This window comes from Filicampus tigris, chromosome 2 (assembly GCF_054856515.1).
Source record: "Filicampus tigris isolate MCC_2025a chromosome 2, RoL_Ftig_1.0, whole genome shotgun sequence".
NCBI lineage: Eukaryota > Metazoa > Chordata > Actinopteri > Syngnathiformes > Syngnathidae > Filicampus > Filicampus tigris.
Window position 1 is genome coordinate 2887593 of NC_141218.1, and position 16898 is coordinate 2904490.

A 16898-nucleotide genomic window follows, 5' to 3' on the forward strand; every position below is an offset into this window, starting at 1 on the left:
CTGTGCCTTACAGACAATTAAGCTTTCGCTCACCATTATCATGAAGATTCCACGGTCATTGCTGCCTAGATGTTGTCCAGGACGCCCCTGTAAAGATATATGTGGAAACTGCAAGTGTAAAAATAGAAAAGTAATGACATTACAACAGCCCAAATGATGACATCCATCATTATTGGAAATATATATATTTTTTTTAAAATAGTTTTTACTGTGATATCCATGCCTGACATCTCTGCCCATGGTCCTGGAAAAAATGTGCTGGGCAACATTCCTGGTACAGATATTTTTAAAAAAAAAAAGGTCAGACAAATAAAACTGTTCATGAACAATAGTTAAGAGTTCGTGCAAGTCTGACGAACGAGACTGTCGGTTTGATAAATACAAACACATGTGCTTACTGCTTATATCAAATTAACATTTATGTCACTACCGAGTAAAACAATGTTATGATTCATATTCCATTGGTACATTAACGCTGACATTATTAAATTGCTACGCTGTGCTGACTCAAAACATGTGAATAGTATTGCTATTTGCCCCAGAGCTATTTGTAGCATTTTTAGAAGTGTCTTATATCCTTACATTCATTAAATTAAATACAATCCATTTACAATAAACCACTTTCATTCTTCTCGCGAGCCGTCATTTTGTTTACTGGAAAATGTACCGCTCACTACACGACATCGGACTGCACTACAGAACCACTTGGTCACATTACGCCCACCCATAGGGTAAAGGGGCGGGGTGTTACCATGGGCGTTCCGTGCCCTGGCAAAAAGGGGCGTTCCGTGCCGTGGTCTGCGGTGTCTGTGCGAAGGGTCTCTTCCGGGCTGCGCTCTTCTTTGGCGCTCTTGATACACCGATGCTCCCTGCTGCCATCTGCTGGTCATCTGCGGTAAAGCATGTTTTGAATTTACATGTGATCGACATTATAGATTTGTTTGCGTGTTTTGTTCTTTAATTCAAGCCATCAATTCATCCAGCCCTGTGGGTAAAGAGTCATCTGACTGGTGTACACAACACAAAATGACAAAAGACACCTTATGGACTGGTCAACAGTCAATGTTAGGGTACATGTAGAGTAGACAAACTGTCAACAACATACTCTAACACACACACACACACGCACGCACACACGCACACAGGCATGCTACCTGACCAGTATTTCCTCTCGTGATGGAGGAATTAGGCCCGACTGAAACACATTAGGGTGGCACGCACATCCGCCTGACAGTAGAGAGGTCGAGGGTTCGATTCGGGTCTCCGGCCTTCCTGTGTGGGGGTTTGCACGTTTTGCCCATGCCTGCGTGGGTTTTCTCCACTTTACTTCCACATTCCCAAAACATGCCTGGTACGTTAATTGAACACCTTAAATTGTCCCTGCAGGCGAGATTGTGAGTTTGAATGTTTGTCCGTCTATGTGTACCCTTCGATTGGCTGGCAACCAGTTGAGGGTGTACCCCGCATATACTGGCCGAAGACAGCTGGCACAGGCTCCAGCACGCCCGTGACCCTCGTGAGCAGAAGCTCTTCAGATCATGATGCATGGATGGATGGATGGATGAAATACAGTATATGCATGCGAGTAGTCCCTCAAAGTTGACTTTTCCATCCCAAAAGTTGAATGTGTGTAGTTGTTCACGTTGGGCAAAAGCATTGAAAGGCAAGACGTCGACGGTCAGGGAGATGTGGAGCCGGTTGCCCGTGCGCTGGCGGCCCAAACTCCTCGGACCGCCCGGGCAGCATACCACACACCCATCAGCCTCTCCTATGTGACGCATGCATGCACCAGCCGTTACATTGCAGTTTGTGCAGCTTGCGTTTGGCCCAAAATTGAGCAGTGCAAAAGTTTCATGTACTGTTTTTTTTTTTTTTTCACAACAATTGAAAAGCATCAATTAATCTGTGTGTGTGTGTGGGGGGGGTGTCAGGGATAGTTAGATACAAGTAGGATTTCACGTTGCAAATCTGATTGTCAGCCTAGTTTAGTCAACACCGCAACAACTGTTACATGTGTGACCTCACCTCACCTCACCTCTTACATGTTAGGAGAGCTGAGAGGCATGCTGTTTGTTTGTTGTTTTTTTTAGCTTGTATTTTTTTAAAGTTGGTTCAACTTGTGTTCATGTCTTTGATTTTTGTTTGTTTGTTTTTTGCTGGGGGGGCAAAATGTGCATTGTTGGGTGTTTAGCTCATTTTATTTTAGCCTAAAAAATATGTTTAAAAAAAAAAAAGTCATTTGAATTGACCTAATTCAACTATGTGCATCGATTGCACATGATTAAAACTTGCTATTATTCAGTTTTGTTTTGTTTTAGTCGAGGAGGTTTAAATTATTGACCACATTTGAATCGTGTCCAACCAATAATTTTGTCTTTTTTTCAGCTTTTTTTTTGTTTTGTTTTTTTTACTTGTAAGACAATCCAAACCTTTGTTTGGTATTTGTTGTTTTGTTGCTGTCCAGTTGCGTGACCAGCTGACGGGCAAACATTTTTTCGAACTTGATGGAGATTGCGACGATGACACGAGCGTGTTCATTTGCAGCCCGGGCCTCCTTCGTGGCAGAGAAGGAAAAGGCGGGCGAACCGGTCGAGCAGGTAAACGGAGGCCTCCGCCCCAAAGAAAGAGACTCCCCTCTCCTCTCTTTTTCTCTTTCTTCCTCTCCTTGTCACCGTTATTTCTGAGGCGCATGCGCGCTGCCGTCGCTCGCCCTCCTCTAAAAGCGACTCCACTACCTGTGCTGCTGTGCGTGGCCGGACCGCTCGATCCGATCCGCCAAAGTTTTCGCGACCCGGGCTCCCTGCGTGTGCGTGCGTGCGTGGACCGTCCTCGTCGCCCCCCCCCCCCCCTCCACGCGGTGAATAACGGACTTTAGCTCAGGTGGACCCCTCACCTGCGTGCAACTTCGCGGAGGGAGAAGCTCAGGTGTGCGGAGGGGGTGGAAGGAAGAAAAGAAGACGAACACAACACAACAACAAGCAGAAGAAGAAGAAGAAGAAAGGAAAGCGTTGAAGTCGCCATGCCCCGAGCCTTCCTGGTGAAGAAGGCCAACGTTTCGCCTGGCAAGCGGAACTGGAGCGAGCTGCCGGACCACGAGCGAGGAGACGTGTATATCCCAGGTGAGTGCACGCTACCTCGGGTGGAGCTCTCCGGTGCCGACCTACTTGGGGGCGGGTGGGGGCAGCCTTGTAACGGGACCGATCGAGCGGCCGAGTAACGGGCAGCGCTGGAGAGCACGCACTTGGATTCAAAGCAAAAGTCAAAGGACGGATTGAAATACTCCACTCAAGTCAACACTGAAATGTCTTTCATAAAAGGAGGGGAAATTTGCCTGTTTAGAAATCTGCCAGGGGTGGAGGGGGGGGGGGGTGGGGTGTACACGAATTAGTTAGAATTTTATTAACGTGCTCGTACTGAGGGTGAAAAAACATTGGACAATCAAAACAACGTCTTTGCTAGCTGACAACAATAGCAAAAATGCTCAATTAGTTGATGACAACAGCTAAAAAAATGCACCTTAGCTGGATCTCGTTTTTTTTTTTTTTTTTCTTCTTCGGGTTAGAATTTTTGGACATGCACCACAAGCTGGTGGTTTTGCAGGCTGGCACAAGACAGAACACATTCATCACAAATCAGTCTAATCGGAGCCAACATTTTAAAAGAAATCTCTTCAAAAATGATGTCGAATATCTTGATTGCTTCTTTCAAATTTCTTGTCATCCAAAAAAAAAGTACTTCTCTCTAGTTGTGTTCATTTTCACGTTTGGGAAGAAAAAAGTCATGATCCTATTTTGAGTGGCAAAAATACAGATATCGGTTTTCAAATGCGAGTAAAAGTAAAAAGTGGTCAAATAAACACTCAAGATACCTGAGATTGTTTAAGTTCACTGACAGAGACTTCATTTGTGTTTCGTTACTTCCTTGCACACAACGGGATACAAATTCCATCCCCGCTTCAAATTCAAAGCGTTCTAACATTTACTTTTTTAATCAATTTTGCACCCAACCTTGCTGCTGCTTTGCCACCCCACCACACACACACACACCAACTTTACATTGAAGCGCACCCCCTCAAGACAACAATCCCCATTGTTGCGTTTGACTGTCAACATCAGATAACAAATGACAGACTACACCCATCACTTTGTCATCATTGTCCTGCATGGACCACAACTTCTTCTACTAGTGCGCCATCTTGTCATACAAAAGAAGGGACACACTTTACAAAACATCCCTTTTTTTTTTTTTTTTTTCAAAGTTTAAAAGGCAAGCAAGTGTAAGGTGTGGCGGCGAACGCTTAAAAGACTGCAAATTGGACGTTAACAAGATACATCAACTGTTGTTCACATTAATGCACGGGTCATTCGCCTTCATGTTAGCCTCACCTATAAAAGCAAAACATGTATGTGTAATTAACTGGATTCCGTTGATGGCTTGTGTTTGTTAAAAAGTACACGTGAACAGGACCTTGAAGAAATAATCACAGATTCAATCGCAATATTGAGGGAAAAGAAACTGCAAATTGATGATTTTTTTCGAAATCGCTCAGAGTAAGCAGTCCTCACTTCACTTCAAGCGACAGACGGAAGGAGGCTGTATGAAACATTTTCCGTACACGAAAAAAGGTGATTCCACCAAGCCCAACAACGGTCTCCACCAGACTTGTGGTATGTGCCGTTACTTGCTCTACCTGCCCGACCCGTGTGTGCGTGCGCGCCGCGTGTGTGCGTGGCAAGTTCCAAATCACCTGGAGTATTTTTAACTTTACACAGTCACCAGCATTTTTCTTTCCAAATTCATTCAAGTCCTCTTCACGTCAAAGATGGCGTTGTGTACATGTCTCATCGCTTTTTGGAATCCTCACCAACAACGCTTTTTACTTCACGCTGACATTTGACTTTTAGCCTGATCCTAAGCTAACATGCTAAACTGGGCATAGCTACCGGTGCGTGCCTGTGACGAGTACGCTTTTGTTCGTACAATCTCGCCACCTCTTTGTCGAAATCTCACCATTTATCCATTTTACTTGACACTGACATTTGACTTTTAGCCCGATCCCAAGCTAACACGCTAAGCTGGGCATAGCTACGTGCCCGTGACGAGTACGCTTTTGTTCGTACAATCTCGCCACTTCTTTGTCAAAATCTCATCATTCATCTGATTTACTTGACGCTGACATTCGCTTTTACCACTCATGCTACGCTAACATGCTAAGATAGTATTTTACGTCAACTCTAGTCGCTCCTTTGTCGGAATCTCACCCGCGCTGCCTCTGGTGGACAAAGGGTGCAACAGCAAAACGAAGTCGACTCGTCAGGTTGTTTTGATAGATCGTGTGGGTGGGTGTGTGCGTGTGTGTGTGTGTGTGTCTTGCGCTTCCTCTACTAGGTTAATGTTTATTGGACGCAGGACTTATAACGGACCCAGCAGACGCTATACACCTTGAGCAAACACACGCACACACACACACACACGCCCGACAACCAGACTCTCCCATCCGAAGGTGCTTGAATGACATGAAAATATGAAGTGCGAATTATGGTGACAAGTCAAGTCAAGTTTTTCCTCTTCTCTCTTATTTACGGAGCCCTCTCCGCCCCTCCGATTAACCCCCCCCCGCCGCACCCCCCCCCCCCCCCGCCCCCAACACCAATGCAACGCTACTCACACACGCACGCACACAAACACATTCATTCTTTGGCAAAGGGGGCGGGCTGAGCAAACAATAAGATGAGATTAAATATCCAGCCTGCAGCAGTCACCACGGAAACTATCGGGGCTAATTGCAAAGATGTTTAAACACTCAATGTCGCCGTTCCCGGTTTGTGACGGGGCCGCAACCCTCACAAGCCCCCCTCGGCGGACCAAAGGCGCAGAAAGCACTCGAACACACCATTCACATCACATATTTGAATTTCACTTTGGGTTTCATGTAAGCGCCACCTTCTCTCTCTCACTCTCTCTCTCACTCTCTCTCTCTCTCTCATGCACACGCACTCACACGCTGAGATGAGAGGAGCTGGTCCTGCAGGCCTGTCTGGTCAGACAGGTCCAACACGGGTTCTTCGAAGTGTCTATTCATAAGTTACTGTTCAAAGCTTCTGCTTAAAAAACATGACTAATGCACAACCCCCCCCCCCCCCTCCACCTCCAAAATAAATTTTGGTGCAGTCTCCATCTTCCCGCCGTCCGTCTTGATGATGGAGGACAAAGCGAGTCCAGCGGAGGTGGCGCCGCTTTGCCTGGCCAAGCAGTCGCTGCCCGAGCGCCAACCGTACGCCGAGCTGCCGTCCTGCACGGCGCTGGGCCGCCCGCTCAGTCCGGCGGACCCTCCTGACGAGAGGTCGGAGGTCAGGAGGGAGTTGCAGGGCGGCCTGGTCTTTGTCCGCTCTAAAATAAAGGTGAGAAGCGTCGGCTCGCTTTCATTTCTACAGAATAGGTCGCCGGTTGGTCGCTCTGGTTCGGTTTGTGTTCGGGCCTTTAGTGGGGGCCGACTCAACTAGACATCCTTTTTTTTTTTTTTTTTTTTTGGTCGAACTTTGTTCTTGGCAAGCCATCAGCGGTTGGGAAAACGTTAACAATAGTGGGCCGGCTAGCTGGCCCTGCGAGGGGAATTTGAAATCTGATTGCTTGAGAGGAAGTCAACCCAAACATTTTTTATTTCAAGAATACGTTCCCGTGCAGGCCCCGATCACGGCTCACCTGTTTTCTGAAGCTGAGCCGTGATTGGTCGTTACCTGAGCCCTGAGTAGTTGTGACAAAATGGCCGCCCCCTGAGATGGCTAAAAACGTCTGGATTAACTCATATTCCATAAACGCAATATTAATCAGCATGCCCTGTTTCACCTAGTGGACCCTCATAGAACATAATCTTGGAAAAAAAAATGTTTGGGTTGAACTTCTGCTTCCCTCCCATCGCAGGTGACCACGGGCGAATTGCTATCCGACCCCGACCTGCATCTTCCAACCTTGACCCCCCTGGCGCTGCCACACGCCGTCGAGATGCCCGTCGCCATGACGACAGTCGCCGCACCCGCCAGCTTCGACTCCTCTGCGGTCCGATTGGCCGGTCAGACCTCCGCGAGCGGGGCGGCTCCGCCTTACGCTTGTCAGGTAACGCCGGGACCGGGCTCTTGGGGGCGGAGCCTTTGGGTGGGGCGGGGGGGGCGCTGGTGCGGACCTGAACATCCGTCTTTTGTTGCGTTTCAGATTTGCCACAAGACGTTCCAGTACCAGCGCATGTTAAACAGACACATGAAGTGTCACAACGAGACCAAGCGCCACCTGTGCAGCTTCTGCGGCAAAGGATTCAACGACACCTTTGACCTCAAGAGACACGTGCGCACGCACACGGGTACGTCACATGGGCGCACGGTGATGTACAGCTTGAGGTCCATATACCGGTAAAACAACTCAGCACACTAGGCCGAAAGTGTCTCTAGTAGTGCTCAAAATGAGACACAGTCGTCATAATTACAGTAGAGCGCCACATCGTCTTCCTAGTAAGGACAAAGAGCTTCCTGGTACATGGACCTCAAGTTGGACATCAGGGATTATGGAATAAATGCCGAACCGGCTTTGCGTCCACGATGTTGACGTTTTTGTGGGTGCAGGAGTGCGGCCGTACAAGTGCGAGCTGTGCGACAAGGCCTTCACGCAACGCTGCTCGTTGGAGTCCCACATGAAGAAGATCCACAGCGTGACGCTGCAGTACGCCTACAAGGAGCGGCGCAACAAGCTGTACGTGTGCGAGGAGTGCGGCCACACGGCCGCCACCCAGGACGAGCTGCTGCTGCACCTGCACTCCAGCCACCCCGACAGTGCCCTCTTGAAGGGCAAGGGGGCGCGGCGGGGGGCGTCGCCAGGGGAGGGCGAGTCCACGCCAGGCTCCCCGCAAGGAGCCGACAGTGACGACACCAGCGGCTCGGCAGGCCAGTGACGCCAGGACAAGGAGCCAAAAGGACTGTGGCAATACGTGTGTGCGTGTGTGTTTGTGCGTGTGCGTGTATGGAAAGCACAACAAGCAGTTTGACTTCGACATGGGATTCGGCTGGGACCACTTATAAACATACCTTTTACACCTTTTTACTGCATGTGAATATGACCTGCGGGACTTACTGTAAAGCAACTTAATATGAATTTTCTATGAAAAACCACTTTATTCCATTAAAAGGGACATATCTCGCTGAAATCGCAATGGCATTCTGTTTGTGTGTGTGTGTGTGTGTGTTCTATTCATCGGGCGGATATGCAAACTTGCCGCTTGCAAAGCAGAGGCGGGCGCTGGATGAGAGGGCGCGGTCGGATTCCTGCTCTCTTGTCAGGTCTTGCAGGAGGAATCCGGCAAACGCCCTCTTAGCTTGAGGACGTGTGAAGGCGGACGCGTGGATAACGGTCTGGAAATTCCACTTGGGCCAATCCCAACAGGGGGACTGTCAGAAAAAAAAAAACAACTATCACAGAAAGTGTGAAATAGTTCACAAATCAAGTGTGTGGTTACCAAAGACTGAACGTTCATTGATCAAATGATTCTAATTGAAAATGTTCACAACATTCCACATGTTCTTAAAAATCGAGACATAATGCTACTACTTTTACAGTATATGGACTTGGACCTCCTTGAAAATACTGTCATGATGTGTGTATGGATAGCTTGTTTTGTTTTCATACGTCGTTGCTAGTTCAGAAAAGACCGCTAGATGGCAATGTTGCCAATGTCTTCTCCCTCTCCAGCTTCTTCTTCGTGACAAACCAGGAAGTAACGCCATGGAAACTTGCGATTGGACCAGCGAGGGGATGGCAAACTTTGTTACCGTTTCAAAGGTGCGTTTGACTTTGCAGAATTAATATTGTGGGTGACGTGCGGACGGAGCAGCCCTCCAATTCTTCAAGATCAGATAATCAGTGTAAGGCTCGTCTTGTCTGTACGTGGCACAATGTCGTTGGGCTTCTGTGACACTTTTTTTTTTTATTATTACTCTCATCCAGCGACATGTCGCCCCCCGTGCCGGTCCTGATGGGCCGCAAACGAGCTTTGCCCGCGTGCCCGAACCCGCTATTCCTCAAATGGCTCACTGAACTCCGAGACGAGGCCAGGGAGAAAGGCCTGAAGATCCAGTACACTTACCAGAAGGTACACGGTTGCTTCAAAAACACCTGACTCATAATATGCAACACTTGGGGTTTGAATAAAAACGAAAAGGTTCCGTTCCAAATGACTATACAAATTAGCACACTCCCTTTTGGACCTCGGCTTGTTATTTTTTTCCGTCCAGCTGTCTACGTCACAACAGGGGGGCAAGCAGTGTATTACTGGATTGCTTTTGCTATTGCAAAGGAAAGATTAGGCTCTCTAATTTCAACACAAAAAAGTGTTCCTACCTTATTTTATTTTTTTTGTAATCAGCAGTATAACATGACTTAGCATCTTTTGGAAGTCATATTTACTGAAATCCAACTTTATTTCAGTCAAAGACATCTCAACAGGTTACATTTTGATGAAGGACCCTTTATTTCATAGCAGCTTCACAATTCTTATTTTCATTGAACTTTCTTTTTCAAGCGCGGATTTCTGCTTGAATTTCTTTGCAGGGTGTCAGAATCGCCTCCCAGAGCTGCTGTTTGACAATGACAGTTAGTTTAAAATCAACAGATGAGCCAATTTTAAACAGAAATACAGAGAAGAATATCTTTTGAATGCAATTACCTAACCCAATAGGATTTAGCAATATGACTTTAAGATTAAAAAAAAAAAAATACAATTAAACATTTCCAAGTTTCATCTGTATTATTGAACAAGTACACTTGAATGAATCGGGAGAAAAAAAATCTATGACTCACCCTACAACCAAGCATTGTTATTGTTGTTTGTGTGTTTGTAGGCCATCAGTTCGCTGAATAAATATCCTCTCCCGCTTCGGGATGCCAGAGAGGCCAAGATCCTGCAGAACTTTGGAGATGGCATCTGCAAGATCCTGGACTCAAAGCTGCAGCAACACTACAGAGAGTGCGGTGAGATGCACACAACAACATGCACGCCGTGACTCACAAGGTTTGCTTTTCAGTTCAGTTGCGTCATATGATGAAATAAGGAGGTTTATTCTGTGGAATTCAATGGGGGACTGGTTAAATTTGACAGTAAAAGAGAGGGAAAAAAAATGCAAATATTACCCAAGCATACAAAATGCAGCGTGTAACAGAGTATACACAAATATCAGTTGAAAATGCAAAAAATAGGCAAAGATGATAGATGGCAAAAAAATAAAAATCACAAATATTGGACAAAAACACAAAAATATTACAACAAAGACATAAGGAGATTAAGACAAAATAATCAAACAATACAGAATATAGGAAAACATTAAGGATGTAATACAAATCATTAGACAGAAAATACTAAATATTAGTGAAAATATAATAAAAATTACGCAGATATTACAGCACAGAACAAAATCACAAAATAATGTAAAAATGACCAAAACTACTACCACAGACATTAAAAAAATATAAGATAGTAGACACTAAATACATATTAGAAACAGAAATGAAGCATAACATAAGATGAAAATGACCAAAGTACTAGATGAAAAATAATAAATAAAACATTGGACACAAACCAACCTAAATATTACATGAAATAAAAAATACACAAATTAACAAAACAAAATATTAGACAAAAAAACAACAAAATATTAAGGGGGAAAAACATACTACACTAAAATAGATGAGAGATAACTAAATAATACCAGAAAAATACAAACAAAAATAGCCAGTGAAAAACATTGATGAATATTTTAAGAAATAATAACCAAATACAAATTGTGGAAAATATGAAAAATACAAAAATCTTGGACAAAACTAAGTCAACACCAGCTCGTCCGTCCCTCCCTCAGGCGAAGACGCCGTCGGCACAGGAGGAGAAGCGCCACCTCCTGTCCGCTCTGATGACAAGAGTCCACGTCCCGGCAGGAAGGTGACGGAGCAGCCCAAACCTCTTCTCTCTTTTCAGCGGAAAAGAGTGAAGAGTGTTCTTGACGTCAAACAAATGCAACAAATGTCTCCCTCGGTCGTGCTTTTCTGTGTAAAATGAGCCAGGATCAGAAAAGAGAAAGACCCGTGACCAAGCGAAAGAAGGACTACGCACCTCAAAAAGGATCCGGCGCTTACGCCGTGCTGCTCGCACTTTACAGACACTCGCAGGTAAGGTGATCATCGTCCCGCAGGATCTTTACGTTGCAACTCGAATGGCCGGCGAGTGGCGTGTGTTTACTGTATTTGCGCGTGCAGGCGGTGGGCAGCAAAGGCTTCATGTTCAAGATGGAGCTGCAGGCCCAAGCTCAGCATCTCTGCCACAAATCCTTCACGGTGGTCAGTCCCGCCCAGCGTCTCGACTTTGGGAACCGTGCCGAGGCACCTCAGGGACGTGTCCGCTTTCTCCGCCCGCAGCCCGAGCTCGGAAGCAAGTACGCGGCCTGGTCGGCGGTCGCCACCCTGGTCAAGAGGAACCTGATGATCAAGACGCACAATCCTGCACGGTACCTTCACGCATCGCGTTTGGCCAACAATAAATACCAATACTTGATCATAAAAACAGAAAGGCACATAGGAGATAGCAAATATAAGACCAGATGGACTAAATAGTGGAACACAGAATAGAAAAATATGAGACAAATATACAAATGAATCGTTTTTCCTTGAGGGCCTAGATTTTTTTTTTTTTTTTTTTTTTTTTCTAATTATCTATGTTTTGCTTTGAATGTTTTAAAGCACTTTGAGTTGCATTCTTATGTATGAAAAGTGCTATATAGATAAAATGTGATTGATTGATAGAAGTTATGATCGGGGGATGTCGCTAATGTTTTGTCAACTATGGCCATGTGAATCCCTTTGAGACGCTATAGAAATAAATTTGACAGAGCAAAACAAAAGCAATCAGTGGGGGGGAAATTGCAGAAGTATTTTGGGTGAACATTTCTCTCCGGCTGACTCGCTGGCAACTGGTCTTGTCAGCTACTCTCTGACGGAGGAAGGCGTGTCTTTGGCGCGCCGCCTGCATTCGGCGACGCCCGCGTCCGAAGACGCGCCTCTGGAGGACCGCGGCGAGGAGGAAGATGAAGCTTGTCCGGTGACCGTGGACCTCACTGTGAGCAGCAGCGACGGCGATGACGACAGAGTAGCGTAAGTAGGCGAGTAAAACTAGCGTCCTCGAGTGGTCGCTTGGGGATTCACTAAAGTTATTCCATTTGATCCTTGGAAAAAAGTGCACATGGAGTGATGGTGCATTTGCAAATGACCCGAGTTTTCCTCTCTCAGGCCGAGGTGCGAGGCGCCGAGCGGCGGACGCCTCCCGGCCGGGGCCTTCGACGTCGTCCTCTGCGTGGATGTTTCCGAGACCACCGGGTGAGCGGTTAGCCCGAGCGGCCGTGGTTTTGTCGGTCCCGTTCAGCCGCCGCCTTTGGTCACGGTGACGTTGCTCCCGCAGCGGCGGCCGCCACTGCAAGCAGGAGCTGCTGACGGAGCTGCGGAGGCGCCGCGTCCACTTTGACGTGCGCAAGCTCAACGTGGGCGACTTCCTGTGGGTGGCCCGGGAGAAGGCCGCGCCGGCGTCAGGTGCTCTTTTTGCTCTCGTCCGGCCGCGCCGCCCGCGCTAACGCTCAAGGTTGCGCAGGCAGAGAGCTGGTCCTTGATTACATCATCGAAAGGAAGCGGATGGACGACCTGTGCGGCAGCATCATCGACGGACGCTTCAGGGAGCAGAAGGTCACATAAGGACAACTTTACTTCCACGAGTCTCAAAAAGTTTGGCAAATTGGCCTTTAGGGTGAAATTTCAGGATAAACTTTCAATATTTTGACATTGCGACACCAAGACGACACTTTTTTAATTTTGCGCAGCCTATCCTATCAGAAGTCCGCCCTTCAAAATAAAAGCGCCTTGTATAATCTCAGCACACTTTCTCGGGTCACACTCAATCAAGCCCAAAATCGTTTGGAGTGGACCAGACTTACGGCATGCTTTTATTTTGAAGGTTGCTGATGTTGCCGAGCCGATGTCACACGAAGCTTGTTACTGCCTTGAGCGTGATTGTAGGATTTGATTTTGACACGATGCGACAAAGTTCAGAGAAACATGATAGAATTCAAGAAAGAACTCACAAAATGGCTCCAATCTCAACCATCCTTGTCATCAGTCACCAGAAAAATCATCTTCCATGTTTATTTATTCACGTCGTTTATTTCTATTTTACACTCTTCTAGTGCTGCTGCTATTTTCCATCACGTGTATTTTTGTTGATATTTTGAGGAACACGTTCATTGGATTTACATTATTTCCTATGGGAACGATTGCTTTTGGATTTTGTTCAAATCAGTTTTGGTCAAACTTTTTGGAACGGATTCATCACAAAAACTCAAGTTCCACAGTCCACGCACTGCAATGATTAGTTTTTGTAAATAACACCTTGTGTCGGTGCGTCAGTTTCGCCTGAAGAGGTGCGGCCTGCGCAGGCCCATCTACCTGGTGGAGGGACACGGCAAGGCGGCGCCCCAACTGAGCCTCCCCGAAATGACGCTGCAGCAGGCCGTCGTCAACACGCAGGTGTTGGACGGCTTCTTCGTCAAACGGGTGCGCGACGTCAGGGAATCGGCGGCCTACCTCGCCGTCATGACCACACGCCTCACCAAACTCTACCAGGTCAGGCCACGTGTCGTGACAGCCACAAAACCTCAGGGGCACCTCCACAATCAAGCCACAACCTAACCAATCATTTTCACACTGCTACAAAATGTGCGGAAAAAAAAGAAAAAAAAAAGTGTAAAAACAAAATAAACACGAATATTAGACAAAAAATATGAAAAAAAAATAAAACTTGCTGGGTGAAAATATACAAATATTAGCAAAGAAGACACAAATAGTAGCTAAAAATATAGATACTAGAAAAAAAGTACTAGAAAAGTACAAATATTAGAAAAACCAAAAAAATTTGACTGTCGCAAAATTCTTTAGAAAAAACTATAGATAAATACACAAATATTAAGCATATTTTTTTTAAGTTATTGCCAAATACAATTGTTAGGAAAAATACAAATGTGAAAATACAAACAAAAAAAAGCAATAGAAATAGATGGAAAGTACATATTAAAATCAGAAAATACAGTATGAAAACTAAAAGGGTAGTAGAAAAAGTATAAATAGTATGAAATACGTGGAAAAAACATTTGATGTAAAAATGAATGAAATGAAAGAAACAAATGTGTTCTGTGAATCGGCCTCCGCAGAAACGCACGCTGGTGTGTCACTCGCGCGAGCTGAACGGCGACCTGCGGCGGCGAGACGACGGCGCCCCCTTCTGCTCCCTGCTGTCTTTCGCCGAGTTTCACAACGGCGCCGTCAAGAACAAGGTGAGCCGCCCCGCCCGCCCGCTTCCGGCGCCCCGAGTGAGTGACGCCTCGCGCGTGTCGTCTCTGCTTTAGAGTCAGACGGTGCGTGAAGCTTTTGCCAGACAGCTGATGCAAGTCAGCGGCTTGTCCGCGGACAAAGCGGCGGCCGTCCTGGAGAGATACAACACGCCGCACAGGTACTTGACTCGCTCTGTGATGGCCGCGCGCGGGCAAACGTGAGCTGCTAACCTCCAACGTTCCCTCGTCAGTCTCCTGGCGGCGTACGGCGAGTGTGCAAGTGAAGCAGGCAAAGAGAAGCTGCTGTCCACCGTTCGATATGGGAGGCTCAACAGGTTGGCCAATCGCATTGCTAGTTGGGATAGTTGGGACGTTGTTATTGTAAGCCTCTAAGAAATACCCACAGCAAATATTCTTTATCTACTACGAAGATCAACTAACGTTACTGCAAGTTACTGAGTCACAGTAGTGAAAATCATCTTTGTCTTCATGACTGCATTATGCTGCCCCCCGGTGGGCAAGTCAGACACACACAGGAAGGAGTCGCATCGCAGTACGATGCTCACACCGTTTAATGCTCGACATTCCATTTAATTATGCGACTGCAATATGTTGAAGAAAGGGCAATAATCTGAAGTGCTATTTTCTGTGTTAAAAAAATTACATTATTTTTTTCTGGAGGCGTTTTCAGTCATTCCAGTGGGGAAAGATGATTCCAATTCTAATTTCATTGGTGCCATCTTGTGGCATCTGTTGCCAATTACAAACCCTCCAGGCCCAATTGCTTGCCGGTTTTCCATCGATCCATTTCTGCAGCCGACAGTTTTGCCGTGACATTACACAAGGTCGTGTGAGAGGTCCACGCAGTGCTTTTTTGTAGTTTTTATTGAATGTTTGAATCGAGATGATTGCCCATCGCCGAGCTGACGCACAAACAACTTCCTGGAAAGCCACTCAAACTCTGCCACTTTGTTTCCCAAGGAATCTGGGTCCCGCTTTGAGCCGAACTCTCTACCAGCTGTACTGCACCAAAGGAGCGCTGTCCTAAATTGTCTCGCTGCCATTTTTAGTCTGTGCTGATACAGGAAGCAGTCAGTAGCACGCGACCGCAAATTGTACATTTGCATCCCATCCGTTGGCCGGAGTTGCTCAGGTAAATGTCGCTGGAAAGCAACAACAAGGTGACGCGAAGGAGGGCACAATGGATCGGGAATAACAACTGCCTTTTATTCCACTCGTCCCCACTGTGATAAGTTGATGTGAAGAAGAAGAAAAAAAAAATACACAGTGCTTCAATCAGAACTTTGAAGTGCCAAATTTTCATCAATGATATTTCCATCACAGTGGCATTTCTTAATGTTTATTTTTAGGTGTATGATTGTTGAGTGTCTCCACTGATGTGTGTACAACGTCAGTCTGTTTTATCTGAGGTTGTTTTTTTTTAAATCCTGTTTTAAAATAAAATGTGTAGTTTGACATTCACAAGCAGGAATGCAGACAAAGTGATCCTTTGTGTGTTCTCTTGGTTGTTCTTTATTCAGTGCTATCATGTGCGCTGTTACCGTTCAAACATGGGTTCAGTGAAGTTGTCGCATCCTAACCTTGAGATGACCTCCGTCAATGACACAATGTGACTTTTCTCCAGTTATGTTGATGTCCGACACTGCAATTTCTGCATGAGCACAAAGTGAAGCCCAAACAGAACATTCATTTACAAGTTGCATCCGGTGAGCCACAAAATAAGCGTGTTTATCTTTAAAACAAAGTTAGGTCGGTCGGCGTTCATTTTTCGCAAAGACAGCGGCACCAGTTTCGGGTTTGTGAGTGTGACAAACATTTCCCGCCAACACGCAATGCGGAAGTCATAACTCGGCTTTGCCCTCCAGCTTCCGGCTGGTGATGGCGCCGCCTTGTGGCGAGAGGTCTGTCAAACATCAAATTTAGGTCGACCCTGTTTTACGTTGACGTCTTCGCCATATTGCATGTGACAAAATACAACGTTTCAGATAGTGCAAGATGCGATCGGGCTCATTCATTTTTTACTTCAAGATGGAGCAATCATTTCACACTCAAATCACATCTTATGGGGTTTAGACTGAACAATTAGCATTTAAACGTCATTTTGCGAATAGAACTAAATTTGGGCACACAGACAGACCAACAAGTTACTCTACGGCCTACACAGCGTCACTGAGCGGGAACCGAACCGATGCCCGCACACAAGTCAGGCGAGTGCACCACGAAACCATCAGCGACACGCGAGTTGTGGGAATAAAGTGGAGTAATCAGAATTTGTAATATTACAATTGTTTTGCAGATTGTTTTATATTCGATCTTATGTACAGTTTTTCTCAGCTACGGCTGTTAAAATGCTCTCTAAATAAAGTTGACTTGACATAATGCAAGCTGATCCGCCCCCCCCCCAAAAAAATAGTAATGAATTGTTTTCTGATTTAAAGATTTTAAACAATACGTTTTAAATTTCTAATTTCTTTCAAGATC

General features: G+C 46.0%; 2 protein-coding genes across 2 annotated transcripts; both read left to right on the plus strand.

Annotated features, from left to right (window-relative positions):
- The first annotated feature begins 2639 nt into the window (after window positions 1–2639).
- Window positions 2640–8197, plus strand: ovol1a (ovo-like zinc finger 1a). Its single transcript, XM_086056089.1, has 5 exons — window positions 2640–3119; window positions 6172–6401; window positions 6922–7113; window positions 7210–7354; window positions 7614–8197. The coding sequence occupies exons 1-5, from the start codon at window positions 3020–3022 to the stop codon at window positions 7937–7939; spliced, it is 993 nt and encodes a 330-aa protein (XP_085912215.1). The 5' UTR covers window positions 2640–3019; the 3' UTR covers window positions 7940–8197.
- A 538-nt stretch (window positions 8198–8735) lies between these two features.
- Window positions 8736–15888, plus strand: mus81 (MUS81 structure-specific endonuclease subunit). Its single transcript, XM_086056038.1, has 16 exons — window positions 8736–8823; window positions 8989–9133; window positions 9882–10011; window positions 10893–10972; window positions 11095–11199; window positions 11287–11367; window positions 11446–11534; window positions 12010–12177; window positions 12313–12399; window positions 12482–12609; window positions 12668–12759; window positions 13477–13692; window positions 14277–14399; window positions 14472–14575; window positions 14648–14731; window positions 15378–15888. The coding sequence occupies exons 2-16, from the start codon at window positions 8993–8995 to the stop codon at window positions 15442–15444; spliced, it is 1695 nt and encodes a 564-aa protein (XP_085912164.1). The 5' UTR covers window positions 8736–8823; window positions 8989–8992; the 3' UTR covers window positions 15445–15888.
- The last annotated feature ends 1010 nt before the right edge of the window (window positions 15889–16898 follow it).